General features: G+C 37.7%; 1 protein-coding gene across 1 annotated transcript; it reads left to right on the forward strand.

Annotated features, from left to right (window-relative positions):
- Positions 1-328: 328 nt before the first annotated feature.
- Positions 329-17,389, forward strand: LOC124162762 (4-coumarate--CoA ligase 3-like). Its single transcript, XM_046539399.1, has 13 exons — positions 329-3,600; positions 3,969-4,129; positions 4,227-4,434; positions 6,155-6,337; positions 8,297-8,459; positions 8,858-9,011; positions 9,112-9,282; positions 10,268-10,394; positions 10,565-10,611; positions 12,729-12,836; positions 13,764-13,889; positions 15,675-15,840; positions 17,019-17,389. Exons 1-13 carry the CDS (start codon positions 3,582-3,584, stop codon positions 17,150-17,152), a joined length of 1,767 nt encoding a protein of 588 aa, XP_046395355.1. The 5' UTR covers positions 329-3,581; the 3' UTR covers positions 17,153-17,389.
- The last annotated feature ends 450 nt before the right edge of the window (positions 17,390-17,839 follow it).

The raw sequence follows: 17,839 nt of genomic DNA on the forward strand, positions 1-17,839 counted from the left end.
TCCGACCTTGGCCAGTTTTAATAGGTGATTATTAAGACATGTTTCCCTGAGCTCTGTGCCTCATGCATACATTGGTAACCTCAGACGATGCATAACTCCTATCCTCTCGTGTAGAAACTAGGTCCCTGTGACGTCACTTGGAGTGGAATTGCATGGGCGCCAATCTGGCCTTTTTCAAATGAGGATAAAATTTGACCCTTGCCATTCGTCTAAACCGGTATTTCAAAAACCAAATAATTTGTGTATTATGAATGCAATAATGGTGGGTAACGAATCGCAATCAATGCCTTTAGTTTTCTTTGATGAAGGAAACTACCCTATTAAGTCCTCTTGCGGATGACTACGTGAAGGCGCGTCGCTTGCTAGTCCACGCTTATTTCCTTGAAAAAGCAACTATTGTTCAAGCTTTCTAAAGTTGTCTATCTCATACTCATAAGTTGTTAATGTGCCTTGCGTTGGTTTGCAAAATGAATATTGTGAATGAGTATTGTGTATCTATGAGAAACTCATCCCGGGCACTGAACTCTCCACAATCTTATGGCGACTAATGCAGATAATAGTGTTTATATCCGAGCACAGTGTCAACATTTGTGGGAATGACGATGCCGTGTCCCTGGTAAAGCCAGAAAATGGCATATCTAGCTATGTTACGAAAGAAATCAGAAGGAAATCATAGGGAAATCTAGAGAAATGAATGCAAATTTGAATATTGATTCTGTGACTGGTGTCTATCTATCTCACTGAGACAGACACTAGATGATTAATTAAGGGCATTATTTGTGGCTAAACACACTTGAGACTTATTCGCTAACGAGCGAATTTTATGCATTTCCCCAAATAATTGCATTCTGACCCGGCTTCAGCTAAAGACGTGCGTCTAAATTGGATAGCGAATGCATTTGGAAAGTATTAACTTACCCAACAAAGGATCCATCTTACAATACTTTACAAAAAATGTAAAAAATCTATTCGAAAAATTTCCGAAAAAACAGCTTTTATTATATAAGTACCTTATTATTGCCATCTATCATTAACCCACTTATATGATAAATACCTCGAAAATCATGGCATTTAAAACTGTCGTACAAACATATACTTCAACTTCATGTGCTTCAAAATATTTTCGAAATGTATATGCAAATTTATCATATAATAATGATAAATACTGTTTCATAAGACCTGAGGCCAGGCGTAAAGTATATTGAAGTTCTTTTTTTAATACATTAATGCTGAAACGCTACGCGATTGAAATATGTAATTTGTGAAAATTAATCCACTAATTGCTAAGTTGTTTATACGCAAAATAGCACGATAGCACTTGATCCACATATTAAAATCTGCATCCTGAAAAAAATAAATTCATTTCTACATTCAATGTTTTTATTTTTGGATTTGGATACCTTCATGAGAGATTGAACCTCTGTTTTTTAAGATATTTCTTACTCAGTTCTCTGTTCTTACTCATCATTATCATTACATAATCGATCATTACAAAAAAAGCTGCGTATCCCTTAATGTTCTTAGGAGGTTCTCCCGTAGATACTCACATTTAGATGGTCAAGGTATTGAAGTGAGCCACACGTACATGGCATTTCAAGTTAAAGACAGCCATTGCCGCGGCTGGGATACCCTTTTACGCGGGCAAAAGTCGATTTTTCGAAGGCGTTCAAACTGTCCAAAAATACTAAATATGTGTAGCTAAAACGTCATTCCATTGTAATGTATCTTTTTATCTTCCTACACTGCCCTGTTACCGAAGTACAAGAATAGTTTCTAGCAGAAGTTGTTTGTGTGTAATTTTTCATGTTTTTTTAAACGATTTTTAACTTAAAAAATACCCATACATATTACCATAAATATCTATTCCAATTTTATTACATTTAGTGAGTTTTTTTGTGTAACCTCACCTTTTAATGATCAATTAGGCAAACTTTAAATTTTTTAAGCTGCCCAGCTGCTCAGGACGACGTGCTATAATAATATGTACAAATATTTTTATACACAATTAGGGATAAAAAAAAACCACGCTGCACCACCACGGGTTCTCATGCGATAGGATGTAAAAATATATGATCCTTAAAGCTATTTCGAAAGAATTATCAGCCTTTATTCCATTATTTAAAATCCGCAATGTGTTACATTGACGCCTGGCTATCCTAACGCCATCCCTCGGCATGCCGCCTTCAGTGATGTATAGATAATCTTGACAGAACTATAGTACCAGTGTCAGCCCCACAGACCTCGTCGCCTGCTCCGCCCACGTCTTACCTCCCCCTCCTCACCCACCCCACACTGACATTCCACCACCCGCTTGCCGATGCACTGGGTTTCCTTCCCAGGATCGACGCTTTTTCGCCACCCCCCTCCTCTTGCCCCTTCCACCATTTTCTGCACTAGCGCGTACTTTGCACGGAATGGGAGTATTACGTGAAAAACTGATTGACAAGAGAAAAGACAGAGAGAGACGGAGGCATTCGGTAGCAAAGGAGATGAAGGCATGCGATGAAGAGCGAATAAAGACCAGTATTCGAACATCTTTGTCATTTACTTTACCAAATCCCTGTCAAGTCTGCCTGATCGAAATAATCGGACTAACAGAAGCAAGTCTAGAAGCTAATTGGTTTTCACAAACATCGAGACTTAAGCATTTATTTTTCGAGCGAAGCTGTACGAAAATGCAATTATGAGAGTGTCGACACTATGAGGTAATATTGTAAGCCGATTCTCTATTCATAACTTCTAGCATACGGTCTTAGCCAAGGACCTCAGTGGAAAATTACATTCTCTAAGTGTTATAACAATGGATCATAAATAAGGCGATTTTCTCATAGTCATCCATGTATTTTACTGCATGAAATATGCAGCAATACCATAACTACGGTCAAGAATATCCGGCTTAGCAGTGATTTTGATATTTTAATGCTTATTTTTACAGAGCATCAAAATAATTTCCAAATTAGCGGACAATTAAAAAGGCTACGCGCCACTGGTAAATACTATAGCTAAATCTGGTAGGGAACTACATGAAAATTGAAAGCAATAACTAAGTGATTTATTTGTAAAAGTTCGAAGATAGTGTCGAAAACAAATTTTGGGGCATGACACACCATTTTCAGGCAGGATGCAAACTGTGGCGTCTCTACGATAGCATTGTTCTCCAAAATGCTTGGTCAGCTAATATAAGAAGGAGATAGTAGTTGATGATTCAGAAGTCAGAACCCACTACCCAAAGCCGCGGAGAAAGCGGAAGGAAAGCCAACAGCAGGGAATCAGTTGGGCATGAGATTCGATGCACGCACCTTCACTTTTGCTGTCACTGCCGTAAGTTGACCATTTGACTTATTTATATAGACATAAATTATTTCCACAACATCAAAGAAGATTATGTATTAGAAAACACGTTGATCGCCGCAGATTCATCAGGAACCTTACGTTAGTCCCAGATATTGTGGTTAAAACCTGGAAACATTGCTGTTGCCGATGCTTTGAAGTTTACAACCGAGTGACCAAGTGATACAAGCACGGTCATTCTTGAGGATCGAAACTAATCGCGCCTAGATAACTACTTCATCTGAAGAAAAATGGAAGCCAAAGTAGAAGGTACGTACAAACAGAAACGGAATGCTATAATGGACCAAAAGCCTGGTGCCTATTACATACCAAGTTCCTGAAGATGAGAATCGAGTCGTTGTGCAAGGCATGTTAAAATTTAAGTATGGCATGTTAATAAAATATTCTCAAAAATAAACGCATGCAGCGAGGAGTGATATGAACCTGGCCATTCGCATCAGCATGATAAGTACGGTATCCAGAATAGCAGTCATTTTGATATTTCCACACATTTTTACTGAACTTCAAAATAACTTCCAAAATTAGCGGGCCATTAAAAATGTTTCGCGCCTTTGGTAAATAGTTGCTTCAACCATTAATGGACGCGAATATATAAAAGTTTCATACTTTTTTCCCAGGGCCAACAGAGCTTAGAAACGTGACACTTGATGATGAAGATTATGTTTTCATCTCACCTAATGCAGCGAGAGACATCGCAATCCCGAATATTTCAGTTCCTGAGATGCTATTCCAAGCCATCGACATGAATTACGACATCATAAAAAATAAACCGTGGGTGGTAAGCAAAATGGCCTGGGCCGCAGAAAATATTTTCAACATAAAAGCACAATTCCGCTCTGCCTTCCACATTTCTCACGATATTTATTTTGCCCAAGGTGGATACTGACACTGGAGTCTCGTACAAATTTCGAGAGATTAAGCCGGTGGCCATGAAGATCGCCAGCGCACTGACAAGACTCGGTTTCAAGAAAGGTGACGTCCTGTTCTTCGTCACTCAAGATGCTGCTTTGATTTACCTGGTGAACATCGGCGTTTGGCTATGCGGCGGAGCTGTAAGAGGGAGCTGTCACGGGGAGCGTAGAGGTAAGGGATTTCACGAATTAGAAAGCCACAAAAAGAAAACAGTAATTGGATTTTTTACTCGGGGCTTAAACTCAAAATACAGTTATTATTATAGTATTCTACCGATTAAGGTAGGTTTCCATGGAGTATTCAAGAAGTGATCTGGGAGCCTCCCTTTCCTTCCAGCACTACCTTCTTTAATTCACTGTAAGGCCTACTCTCTTTCAATCTATCTAAAAATCCTATTCTTTTCCTTTCCCTCCCTCGTTTCCCTAACATTCTACCCTCTAACACCATTTTCAACATCCCCTCACCGCTAAGCACTAACTCCATCCATACCTTCTGTCTCCTCCGTATCTCATCTAAAAGCTGCCTCTCCTCGCCAACCATATCCAGCACTTCGTCATTCCTTTTCCTCTCCGTCCATTTCACCCTCTCTATTCTTCTCCATACCCACATCTCGAATGCCTCCAATCTTCTCTCGTCTTCTTTCCTCAGTGTCCATGTTTCCGCACCGTAGAGAGCTACACTCCAGATCAAAATCTTCACTAACCTTTTCTTTAAACTATTACGCAACGATCCTCTCAGAAGCTCCTTCCTGTTCATGAATGCCTCCTTCGTATCTCCCAAAAATATCGAGGGGCGCGGTTTTTTCCCCTGGACCCCTCCCTCATTCATCGCTGGGTGCGGCTTTTTGATGGCGTTAAAAGCAAGTTGTGTTGCCTCGATATTTGACCATCTCTCGTCTCGTTTCAAAATCATTGCAGGACTGAGGGTGTAATACTAGTAGTCGGCACAGAAAAGAGAGGGAACCAACTTTAGCTCCAACATTGCCTATTCAACAAAAATATCCATTTATGAACCATATGAAAGCTTGATCCAGTATTTTAGGCAAATGTCACAAATGCAAAAATTAGAAGGCTCGGAAGATATAAATTTCATTTCTTTTCATTATTCATTTATGCAGAAAAGTAGTACGCAAAATACTGATCAGTGTGCACTGTACAGTCAAATTTGTATCGAAATCAACTCAAGCTTTAAGGCCAACTGGAAACGGTATTATCTATTTTCACTCTTAATATTATTTTTGTATTTTTTTATTTTCTTACCTATCATTATTTGATTATTACTTCTCCTTCTCTCGTTTATGGCTGTGTAGGAAAAACTGATAATTTCCAATTATCCTCATATGCGGTCATGTCCTCCCGTATATTTTCATCTTTTCACAACAAATCCTTTTCTTATCGTCGGACCACTTTATGCCTTTCCTTGTCTCCTTAACATCGGAATCCTTCCAATCGTGATTTTATAACTCGAAATATCCCCCTTTTTGTGGCACCCATTTTTATTTTATGCCACTCTTTCTCGGGCTATTCATTTTAATTCTTCCTTCATATTTCATTACGATTCCATATTCCTCTTTCCTTTAGCATTATTTTTCTTACTCGTCTGTAGAATGAGCGAAGCCCGCTATTTCAACATGTCCTTGTGTACTATTAAGACCCTAAATAAGATTTCATGGGAATTACTTCTTCTTGTTGTTTTACTGCATGCAATCCTGTTTATTTATTCCGAGTTCTAAGCTAAATAAATAAGGTATGGCGAGATTTTACGCCAGATAATACCAGTAACAAAGAGACGAATATGCATTTTTCCTGTAAAAAAACCACCTAATTAATCTTATTTAGGAGAAAAACTCTTAACGTTATTAAAAAAATAATAAACTTTTTTTCTTTTGCAGAAGCGTACCTGAATCAAATGAGGGAAGTGTCCACTAGTTTTGCACTTTGTGATTCAGAAACTTCAGCTTCTGTGAAATGGGCAGCTGAAAAACTAGACTGGAACGTTAAAATTATCTCAATAGGAGGGGGAGTGGAAGGAGCTCTTTCAGTCGAAGAAATGATCGAGAAAGAAGACGGCTCGGGTAAGCGGCTTACTACCCCTATGACCATAAACTCAAGCCAAATGTTTTACTAGCGCTTGTATCCATCAATTTATCACCAATAATGACAAGAGACTGATTTTATTTCTTCCATTTTTTTTCACAAAAGTGACTTGATCCATTATACTCCCGCTATCTCTGCTCGCAATAGTCGTAGAGCAGATTTTTGGGACATTCAAAGCAAAGCCATAACTTATGTAACATACAAATATTACAATTAAATCCAAGCGATACCTTCTCCTATCACTATGACTTTTAATATTTACAATATCTCGTAAGTACTCCACTTCAGAAAAGGAAAAAAAATATTCATAAATTGTACATACTCAAGTTAACAAGTAATGTATAAAAATACAGTAACTTCCCGTATTCATTACATTATGGCATGAGTTTTTTCTTCGCCCAACTTCGCTATTATTTAGATAAAATGAAAAACCTTGGGAAGTATCATATGCTTCAGTTGAAGTCATCAAGAAGTCAGTGGGTGAGAGCAGTAAATAATTTATAGTCTGTATACCGTAAGGTGTCGCAAGGGCCCGCTACCTACCTGAGTCGCGAGCGCCGGGGGAGGAAAGGACCGACTCAGGTAGCTGGCGGGCCCATGTGCCACCCTACGGTATACAGTTGCGTTTTCTGGGGCCATGTCGCAGGTAGCCCCAAGTTGGGCTTGGTCATAGAGTTTACATGGCTTGGTACACTTTCCGCAGGGTCCGCAACGCTACCCTCGAGTAGCTCACCCTCGCTGCCCTCTCTCCTCGACCCTCCGAGCTCCAAGCGAGGGGGCTCCCTCCCCGAAGCTGACCGCTCTGACAACAATTATAACTTTTTCAATTTCGAAATGTAACAAAAATGGATTGCTTGCATCGTATTCCCGGTAGTCATACGATCAAGTACGTCTTTGAATCGTGTTTCTGCGACAAAAATAATGATTTTGTGAACTTAGCTAAAATTGTGGCTGCTGACCGCCGGAAAACAACGATATGCGGGATATTTGAGTAAGTTTCGAGCATGATTTGGCCATCTCGAACTGTTCATTTCCTTCAAGTATTTTATCGGGGAAGCTGAATGACAAGCGCAAATTTAAAATGAACTCTCTTGGCTTCGTTGAGTTATACGTCAGAGCCGATAACATGCTCATCGCTCTATACAACGTACACTACACTAGTAATAGACGCCTTCTAAAAGTCGTACAGGGGCTAAGTATATTTTTTTAAATAGGGGTTTTAAAGTGCCAAGTTAGGATTACGAAGGCAAATATCAGAAAAGGAAGAATGAACCCTTGCATGAAAATGAAAGAAAAGGATTCATATGATACATCTACATCTGCATAATACTCTGCGAGTCACCTCTAGGTTGCTTGCAAGGGGCTGATCAATCATCAGCATGCAGCATACAAAAGTATTCCTAAATGCTCACCATACGGTCACAAAAATTTAACGCATGCAAACAAAATATACTTCCACATTCATGCAAAGGCAAAAATTGCCAATTACTCATGAAGGCAATGCGTCAATGAAGCTAGATACTGAATAACATGCCATTAGAAATACTAGGGAAAATTCAGCAACAGCATACACAAGTTAGTATGCTGTACTGCAAGTCAACTAACCTATTAGTAATTCCTACCGCTGCCATTATAGTCTCCTATCGATCGTGGAAAAATGACCTTAGATGAACCACTAAGAAGTTTTTACTTATCTCTCAGTTTACAAAGACGTCGGGACCAATTATATAATGGGCGTCTAAGAGTGCGGGATGGGTGTCTGAGCTAAACTGAATTTAAGCTGCATGAACTTTGTCAGGTAAAAGGGAGAAAAGAGCTCTAAAATATATGTGACAATCAGACAGCTAAATTTAGAAATTATATTCTTCAAATCCATAATGGTATAAACTATTTATATTTCTTCTTCAGGAAATGCCTAAATTAATACATTTTTTCAGCTTTCCCGAAAAACGTGAAAATCGACCCAAAAGAAGATACTCTGATTATCACCAACACAAGTGGAAGTACGGGAACTCCAAAAGGTGTAATGCACACGCATGAGGCCTTAGTTACCAACTTTGCATTGAGGGGCCACCCAAAGAAGATGAAAGAGGAAGACGGGTAAGCACGTTGAAACAGTTTAAATATTCAGCATTGAGTATGTCAGTGCGATATCCATGGGTAGTTATGAAACTCAAGGGAACAAGGCTGATTGAACTCTGTAAATGCGGGAAAATCTGCCATCCTGATGAAGTCTGAATCCCAGAAGAAATATTCTAAGTTATGTGGTATTTTAACATGCCCTAATTTAGTCCCTTCTATCCTTCCAATTATACGTAAGTGGCTACCAATCTGTAACTGTGATACCTCATTTCCACTTGCTCACATTGGTCACTTGTTACACTCCTCGATGTGACATATAAAAAAATTAAAAAGGCAAACACGTATATTTTTTTCAATCATGGAATTTCAATCGCTCTGATGTCATGGTTTTGTTTACCACCACCTTCTTTTTGCAGTCAAGAGAGAAATTCTTCCCTAATGGTAGCGGTGGGAAATTTTTTCACAAGCTTATTCAGCGTATCTAACGCGAGCCTAGTGAACGGATATACATTCTACGCTTCTTCTAAGTATGAAGTAAAATCTTTCATGAGGAATCTATTACATTATAAGGTCAGTAACAAAATTTATTCGTAATAAGGAGCACATTGATATTCGCATGAAACTAGCGAACATTCTTGGTAGAATACTGACTATCAAACCGTCTTTACAGCCTGATACAGTTTTCCTTCATCCATACTCAGTACATGAATTTGTGCAGCTTCCAGAACTAGACATTCACGACTTTACCTTCCTGAAAGTTGTGTCATCTGGAGGATCAGTATTCAACTACGCTACAGCAAAGGCTTTGGAGACAAAACTGCCACATGTGAAACTGAATCTGGTAAGACTTGTGATAAACACCCCTTTTGTTTGAATGAATTCTTGATTTCGATCAAATAAACTAACAAATTTTAAAATTATATTTAACCGGATCATAAATTAACAACCGAGGATGATCTCCTCTACGGAGGTCTTTCAGCACTATAAGGTATTGCTGGGACCAAAACGAACACTTGAGCCTGAAAAAAACAGATGAAATTAGATAAATCTACACTTAAATGATTGACAGTTAAATTCATGGCAACTTTATGGGCATCGTAATAAGGATATTGTAAATAAATAAATATAAATACATATTTAATTATTAATTTAACTTACGTAATTTAAAATATACTTATTTAACGTAACATAATTCACAGCGATATAAAAAGCCCTCAATAATAAAATAATATGTTATCGACAACTTTTTATACCTTAGTTATGTTCTCTTAAATCAGCTTTCCAGAGAGAACATACCTAAAGCAGAAAGAGGTCTTTCGTTAAACAGGTTAGTTAATTCGTAATTTTTTATTAGCACTAACTGGTCGATGTTGCACACAAATATCCCGAAGTACTGCGTAGGTAACGGAACGAATGGTTCATACTTGGTGACAGCATACCCCTACCATGTAAATGTAGGTTCAATTAGTAAAAGCACAAACATGTAGCTGACTTAATGAAGTGGAGTACTATTCACCCCGTCCCTTGCACCCTATAAGTGGCTTGGTGGGCATCATGGTTTTTTTCTGACTGGTAGTAGTTCTCCTGCTGTTGAAGGCCTTCAATGATAATGCCACCACCTCGTTTTCAAATATAAAATTGACCTTCTCACTAGATTCCTCGCTTTTGAACTATATTTGAATACTAAAGAATTCTATTTTCAGCCAAAATAAAGACAGAATTTATACTGCTTTTTAAGTGCACATCATATAGATAATAATTCATTAGAAATACATGAACCTTCCCATAAAACTTTAAATGTTCATTTATTTTTGTTATTTAAATAGGTTTATGGTACATCAGAGGCACTTTTGATATCCTCTACAGAATATGACTTCCTAGCGGCAGCTGAATACGAATATTCTAAAACTGACAGTACGGCGGCTGGGGTAAAATATAATATCCTTCAAGGCGGTAAGTAAAATAATTTTCATTTAATTTATTTGATTTATAAATGCTAGAAATACAGATTAAAGTCACCAATAGAAAATTCGGAATAATATGTCGTTGTATTCTCTTTTAATGCCACAATGCTCAGTTGTCGGTTCAAAGTTACTGAAATTCCACGCACCCTTATTTTTCAGATACCCATATGACGTGTGGATACTTGGACCCGTTGGTGAAAGCAAAGGTTAGAAGCACTATTCTACTTATACACCTATTTAATATCATTGCGCGTTTCCCATGAAAATAATGACATGGCATAGTATAGCAGGGTCAAAGTCATCGCTGTCTTTTGTTACTCTAAACGCATGCAAGAGCTTGATTGTAATATGCGATGGGATGTAGGGCAACCAGATCAAGTAGATCCTTGGCCAAAGTTTGTATCCGTGGCAAATAGGCGGGTGGGGGGGCCGGATCTAAGCCCCCCAAAATTTTTGAGAGGTATATTACACTGGAGAACAACCGATTTCTTGTCTTAGATCTGAGACTTTTTTTCGATTAACTTTTGACCTTTGGATAAAAAAACAACCTCGGTTTATATCTATCACGTCAAATTTTTAAGCTACAGATTTAGTGATGGGCACTGTGCGAGTGAGTCACTTCAAATGTGCGACTCAGCAGATAGAGCTGTGAGGCGAGAGAGTCTTATTTGGTGAGTCGCGACCCCCTCAGCACACGACTCCCTCCAGGCACAATGTGCATGTTGGAGTCGTGAGCGGTGGAAGTCGGACTCCATGGGCACACGACTCTTTCCACATACATTTTCCATATTTGGCGGGTCAAAGGGAGCACATGACACTTTTCGCGGGTAGCCCACTGTTCACCTTTTCACGTCGCTTGAAAGATTCTTCTGGTTCATTTTCTAGGTGTTACTCTAAAGAATCTCATATGACTCTTATCGTAATTCTCTCTCCTGCATTTTCCATGCATCGTGAAAGAAAAAGGGTTGAAAATGCTCATTTAAAAGTTTTCGCCAACGGCAAATTGATGAAAATAATACAAGACAAAAAATGAAAATATGTTATCACAAGCACTACTAAGATTAATCGAGGAAATTAATTGTGAATTGTTAACATGATCATGTAGTTTAGGAGAGAACATTTTGTTACAACAGAATTTTTTCAACAGTCGTCATCTCTAAGCACAGGAGGCGGAATACATTTTCCGTCTTCCATGAAAGATTAAACGTATCGGCAGAAATGGTTCCTATGTAATATCACCTGTGACTATGCAATACGTGATTGATTTGAAATCAAAATTTCAAATTGTGATGTAGGAAATGTTGAATTTTAAATGCTCGTTCTGAAATCCTCCCCTCAATACCTTCCCCTATTCCCCTTTCTCCCACTCCACTCTTCCCTCTCCCCTCAGCCCGAAACGCTTTGATGAGTCACACATTGCGAGAAGCTCTCTGGAGAGAACTGTGAGTGGTGAGGCAGCTCCACAAAATGAGTCGTTTATGCCATCACTACAAAGAATACCCTCTTTTTGTATCATATGTTGTACAAAATTTGCTTAAGAAGCAATTTAAAGGGAGATCCTACCTCATATACTGCCATACAAAATGATTACCCATTGAATGCTTTGGCACTGATTAATGAATGGTATGTAGTGGAAGGCAAGAACGGAAAAGGAAGACCTCTAACGAAATACACGGAACAAGTAAAGAAGGATGTGAAAGAGAAGAAATATGTAGGCGTGAAAAGATTAGCTGATAGGAGAACTGAGTGGAGAGCTGCGTCAAACCAATCCTAGGATTGTTGACCAGTGATGACGATGATAATGATGTGAATTGACAACAAAATATTAGTGTATGCAAACCAATCAGCACTTAAGTTCCCCGCGAAGCAAATTTAGGACTACGTGCCTGCATTTAACTATAGTATTGACGTGGTAGAAGAAAACTAACAATGGTTTTGCAATCAGCATGCCCATTTTACCAAGGAGCATCTAAAAAATTGAAGTCATTAGAAAATATGTGAAAAATTATAGTTTTATTGACTGTACTTCCTCCAAATAAATCCCCTCCCGAAATGGAAACTCCCACCCCACTCCGAAAATGTTTTCCGGCAACGAACTTGCCAAAAGTTATTGCCCTGATCCAATTTCTTCTCATCGGTCCCTTAAATGAGACTCCTCTCTGATACCTCTTCAAACATTTCCCCCGTGAGCATCCCGAAATATTTACATGATGCAATGAGCTGTGTTTAATATTCACCGAAATACCAACTCTTCTAGCTATTCCAAATTATTATGTCTACATTTTTGAGGATAATTTACGAAAAAATATTTTTTGTCTTCCAGTTAAAGGACATCAACTCAGGTCGACCCTTGGGTAGAAACATGAAAGGAAATCTTTGGGTAAAGACTCCATATTTAATGAAGGGCTATGTAAGCAGCGGAGAGAAAAAGGTAAGCAATGGCATTTTTAAGAGCACATTTGCACTCTCATTTACGATTTCTCAAAAATATCACCTCCAAGTCAAAAAATGGAACAAACAGTATACATAATTAATAATCAACATCTACTCTCAAGCATATATTTAGAAACTAAGATGTAGTTATTTAATCAGAATAAATATGTTGTACTTGGATCAATGAGAACATGGGTTCAATAGATCTAATTGTGAGGCAAAATGAAAAAATACTCCAAAAACACGAGGAATTCATTCGAAAAAATATAGTGAATGACATTCATTAGCAAAATTCCCTCACTCGCGTGGGTTTCGCCACAAACTGAATGCTTCGCAGTAAAACAGAACCTCTGCAGATAAATACTTGATATCTCATTGTCAGTGATATGAATAATCTTAATCTCTTTCATTTCCTTTTGAAAATGGCTATAAACGCGAATGCTTGCAACATCCCACAAGAAATGAAACTATAAGGATTTCCAAAGCTTTCTTAGGAGGTCGGCACAGCACGGTACGCTCGACACAGGAAAGGTGTGGTATAGCCGGAGCACGAAAAAGTTTTTTTAAAGAATAGCTAAGAAATACCTATAAATGTAGAAAAACCGCTGTACGTACAGAAAATGCATCACAACAAAGTATATCAAATTCGGAACCCCTTTGGTCTCTATTCCCATGGTAAGATGTTTCACTGTACGGGGAAAAGCAATATGTATGGTGTTTATGGTGAAATAAAACTAATGAAATGCCTGAATCAGGAAGAATTTAAGAATTTTAATAATCCTTTCCAATGCAAGTATGAATTTTCTCTGATAATTAGGATGAATTTATGTATAATCCTTTCTCCAATTTGAAATAATTTCTTTCTTAGGAACACAGAAGTATAAACTTGCAATCTCCATTCAACCTCTTATTTCCTATCATTAAGGATATCGGCGATTTCAAGGATGCAGATGGCTGGTACGACACAGGAGATATCGCTTATTTCGATGATGAAGATTTCCTGTACGTTGTGGACCGCAACAAATTCACTTTCAAGACTTACATGCATTGGGTAAGACTAAATTTTTCCATCACATTAGTTCTTGGACTGAGAAAAAGGTATTTGGTTAAAACTATTGCGATTCATTTACACCCACCGCGTAATCAGAAGAAACCATCCGAATAGTGTTTGAGGTGACGGAAAGTATACAAATATTTTGCACGACAAAATAAATTTAGTTGATAAGAGAAACTATTCGAAATTACAACTAAAATGCCGCTTGTACATTTAAAGATTTTAAAAGGTTTTTAAAGATTTTGACGAACATCCTATCCAGAAATTGATACAGCTCTAAAAGGCAAGTTTATTATAAATCTAAGAGAAAATATAGACTCAAAGCATTATTACAGATGCATATTACCACGTTTACAATCTGGAATTGATAGGCTGCGTATTGCGTTGCATAAGGTTAAGTTTGGTTCACATCGAACGTTTTTCGAATCATCTGTCTTGGTCCTTCTCCAGAATCATACTTCCGTATTCAATTCACGGTAGAGCGAAATCTCTTTCATTCTATCTACAAATCAGAATCCTACCTCTTCTTTCCCCTTATCCGCTAACCAAAAATATTACCGAGTCTTCCATGTTGCGGCCGTTGATTTTCAGCCGCGGGATTCGATATGTCGCGGACTGATCGAAAAACGGAAATGGTGACGGTCACCAGGTTTTTGGTGATTTTTCAAAATTTGTTACTAATGTACCGTTTAGGGATGGGTTCACAAGAAACATTTTGAAAATCTGTCCGGACTGTACCCAAATTTGATGAAATGGTGAAATAGTCCATTATATTATACTTCACTATAGTTGTGTTTGTCAGCAAACAAAGTTACTTTTAATTCGTATTGCAAGAGAATAAATAATGAGCATCGAAGATCCCATTGTTTTCAAAGTTCTTGGGTTCTGACTGCTTATTAATACCAAAAAAGTTTTCGATAAATCTATCGTCTTCAAACAGTCCATAATCCAGCATATCTATCGAATGGTATAGCAAACCACGAAAATTTCTTATTGATTTCATTTGCCATTAAATTAATGGTTAGAGTAGATGGTACATTTATAAAAATAAGTCCGGCCTTGCATTCCTTCCCAACACCCCTTCAAATTCTCACATAGCACATCATGCCCCAATCTATTCACTAACTCCGTTCCCTTCCCTCCGCCCACTTCTCCTATTTCAAAACCCTTCCCTCTTGCAGTTTTCAATATTTCACCTACCATATTACTTAAAAAAATACATAGCAATATTTCCACCGAATTAATTTTTTCAGCACGTTTCGTTGTAACAGAGTTCAATTGAATTATTTTTATAATTTCCACCATATAGTTCCACATATGAAATTATTCCATCTACCATGCGTACACGCGCTGATAAACATAAATGGTATTATCATTCTGATAAGTTCCAGTGATACACGGTAGAACCGTTCGATTGTAGATGAAAGGGATTTCGCAAATTCGACTTAAAAATTATATTGTCTAGACCACAAAATGCGATTCGATGATTTAACATCATTTTCAGGTGTCCGAGAAAGATGGTGACGAATGTTGCCTCTCAGAGAAGGAAAAAAAACGTTTAACGAGGGGATCAAATGCAACATAAAGCTAGAAAATTATGTGAAAATATCATTCATTTCTGATGTAATCATAGTTGGGACGAGGCAAGATTTCATGGGAGACGAAAATTAGAACTTAAATGAATAATGGAAAACAAATAAAACAAAAGCTAATCTAGGATAAAAATGCTTAAAGCCAATATTTGAATGTGCTCATTGAGAGTGACTTACTTGCCTACCTCAGGTGTCTCCCACAGAGGTGGAAGCCGTCATTTTGAAACACCCAGATGTGGTATCAACTGTGGTCGTGGGAGTTCCAGATCCCGTGGCCGGAGCGGTCGCTAAGGCGTTCGTTGTCATCAAACGTGGGTCTAAAGTGACGGAAGATGAAATCAAAGCACACGTTGCCGGTAAGGAAATTCTGAATGCTCATTTAAAGTGCATTTACAAGGTTGAGGGCGCAGTAAATACCATATGAGTAAGGTATTCATATATTTTGGAATTTATCCATGGTCTGTTTATTTATAAAAAATTTCTTAAATGTTTAAGTGATGCATAAATTGTAAAAGGATTTTAGCTAGACCATAAAATTTTTTCGATAGAAAATTTACTTAATTTTAAATAAAAACACTGTACCACCCATTTCAGAAAAAAATACAGGACTTAATGCATGAATGCCCTAGGAAAACTCAACCCAACTTGGCTGATAACATAAGACACTATTATAAAGCTTCACGAATTTATTAGCAATAGCTAACTATTTACGCCAGTGACTTGGATTTGTACATGAAATGATAGCTATAATTGTTTTCATCCTATGAGAGCCAGATAAATTTATCATAGTTGTCAGAGTATTATATCTATGTGGACTGAAAATTATGAAGTCAATGACAACAATACTGATGCATCAAATTTAAAAATACAATAACACACTGGAAGCTGCAATTTACGTGATCCTCGCCGCTACCTGGCATTATGTGAATATGCGTTTCTACAGTGAGACCCATGGTACCCGTTGCCATATCCAAGGGGAGCAAAAGTAACTTTTTTAAAACTATCTGGCGTGAAGTGTAAACATAAATCCTGATAACTCAAGATAAGAAATAGGTAAAATTTTTAGCTTCTAAAACTTACATGCAGAAAAATAAAGGAAAACATTATTTTAAAAAAATTATTCTATATTCATTAGGACAACTGTTACGTAACCATTCATATAGAAGTTTCCACTCGTCGGGAGTGGCTTAAAATCACTCGCTGATATCACGCAAAAAATACTGAACACAACCATGACGATGCCTACAAAGAATGAAATCCTGTCACCAAGTTCTGTTGCTTCCCTTCATTACAATTCATTAGCGTGTGTAGCAAAAATATAATGACTATTTCTATTAATATTCAGCAACAAAACTTGCTTATTTATACTATTACCAATGCTTTTATTATTTTTTATTACGCAACTTCAATTTTATGCATGTAATGTACATTTTAATGTTATTGCGACGCCTGTAACAGGGAGATACCAGCATGTATTGAGCAAAATATCGCTATTTTAATCATTTTCTTTGGTACTGAATATTTATCATGACAGAAAATACAGAGGACTACAAGCACCTACATGGAGGAGTGTCGTTCGTGGAGTGCTTGCCAGTTACGTCCGGAGGAAAACTGAACAGGAATACTCTCCTGAAGCAAGCCATCGCGGAGATGCGACCAAGCACCTGATGATTTGGGAAGTGAAATTACGAATACAATCCCTGAAAACGTTGTACTGCATTTGAATCAATGCTCTGAAGATGATGACGGAGTTCACCATAGAAACACTGACAACATTGAACGCTACAACCACTCAACTGATGTGTGAGAATCCTATCAGAAATATTTTTTGTCATCCCTAAGAGATTCTCTAACACTTGATCGACTCTTTATGAATTACATCGATAAATTTTATTGAAAGAAAGACTGTTTGCTGTTCATTTATTTATTTAATATTTCACTCGCGGAGAGCGTGGTGGCCCAGTATGTAAATGGCAACTGATTGGGGCGTCCCGGATTATAATCCGGATGAGCTCTTGAACGGGTTCAGGGTAATGAACTTTGTACGTGTAATTAACCCTTATTTATCCAAACCAACCTTCGAGTGGGATTAGAGAGAGAGAGAGAATCACACTGACAGAAAGAAAATAAATCGGAAATCTATTTATTTGGTAATGTTATCAATCACCCCGACACTCATGTGTGTTTACACATTTAACTCATAAGAAAATAAAGGGTTCAAATTGCACGTGTTAATAGCCGACCGTTAACGCTTTACGTTTCAATTTCTTTATTTTTTGGCATAGGGGTTACCTGTCTGCAACTAAGTTATTTTCCTCCCAGACTCTCACGCTTGTTTAGCATTATTCCCTAAAT

This window comes from Ischnura elegans, chromosome 7 (assembly GCF_921293095.1).
Source record: "Ischnura elegans chromosome 7, ioIscEleg1.1, whole genome shotgun sequence".
NCBI classification, from domain to species: Eukaryota; Metazoa; Arthropoda; class Insecta; order Odonata; family Coenagrionidae; genus Ischnura; species Ischnura elegans.

Excerpts from the sequence above, each read along its gene's own strand:
- LOC124162762 (XM_046539399.1), top strand. Across the intron at positions 9,283-10,267 it reads CACATGTGAAACTGAATCTG|GTTTATGGTACATCAGAGGC; the intron begins GTAAGACTTGTG and ends TTATTTAAATAG. Across the intron at positions 10,395-10,564 it reads ATATAATATCCTTCAAGGCG|ATACCCATATGACGTGTGGA; the intron begins GTAAGTAAAATA and ends CTTATTTTTCAG.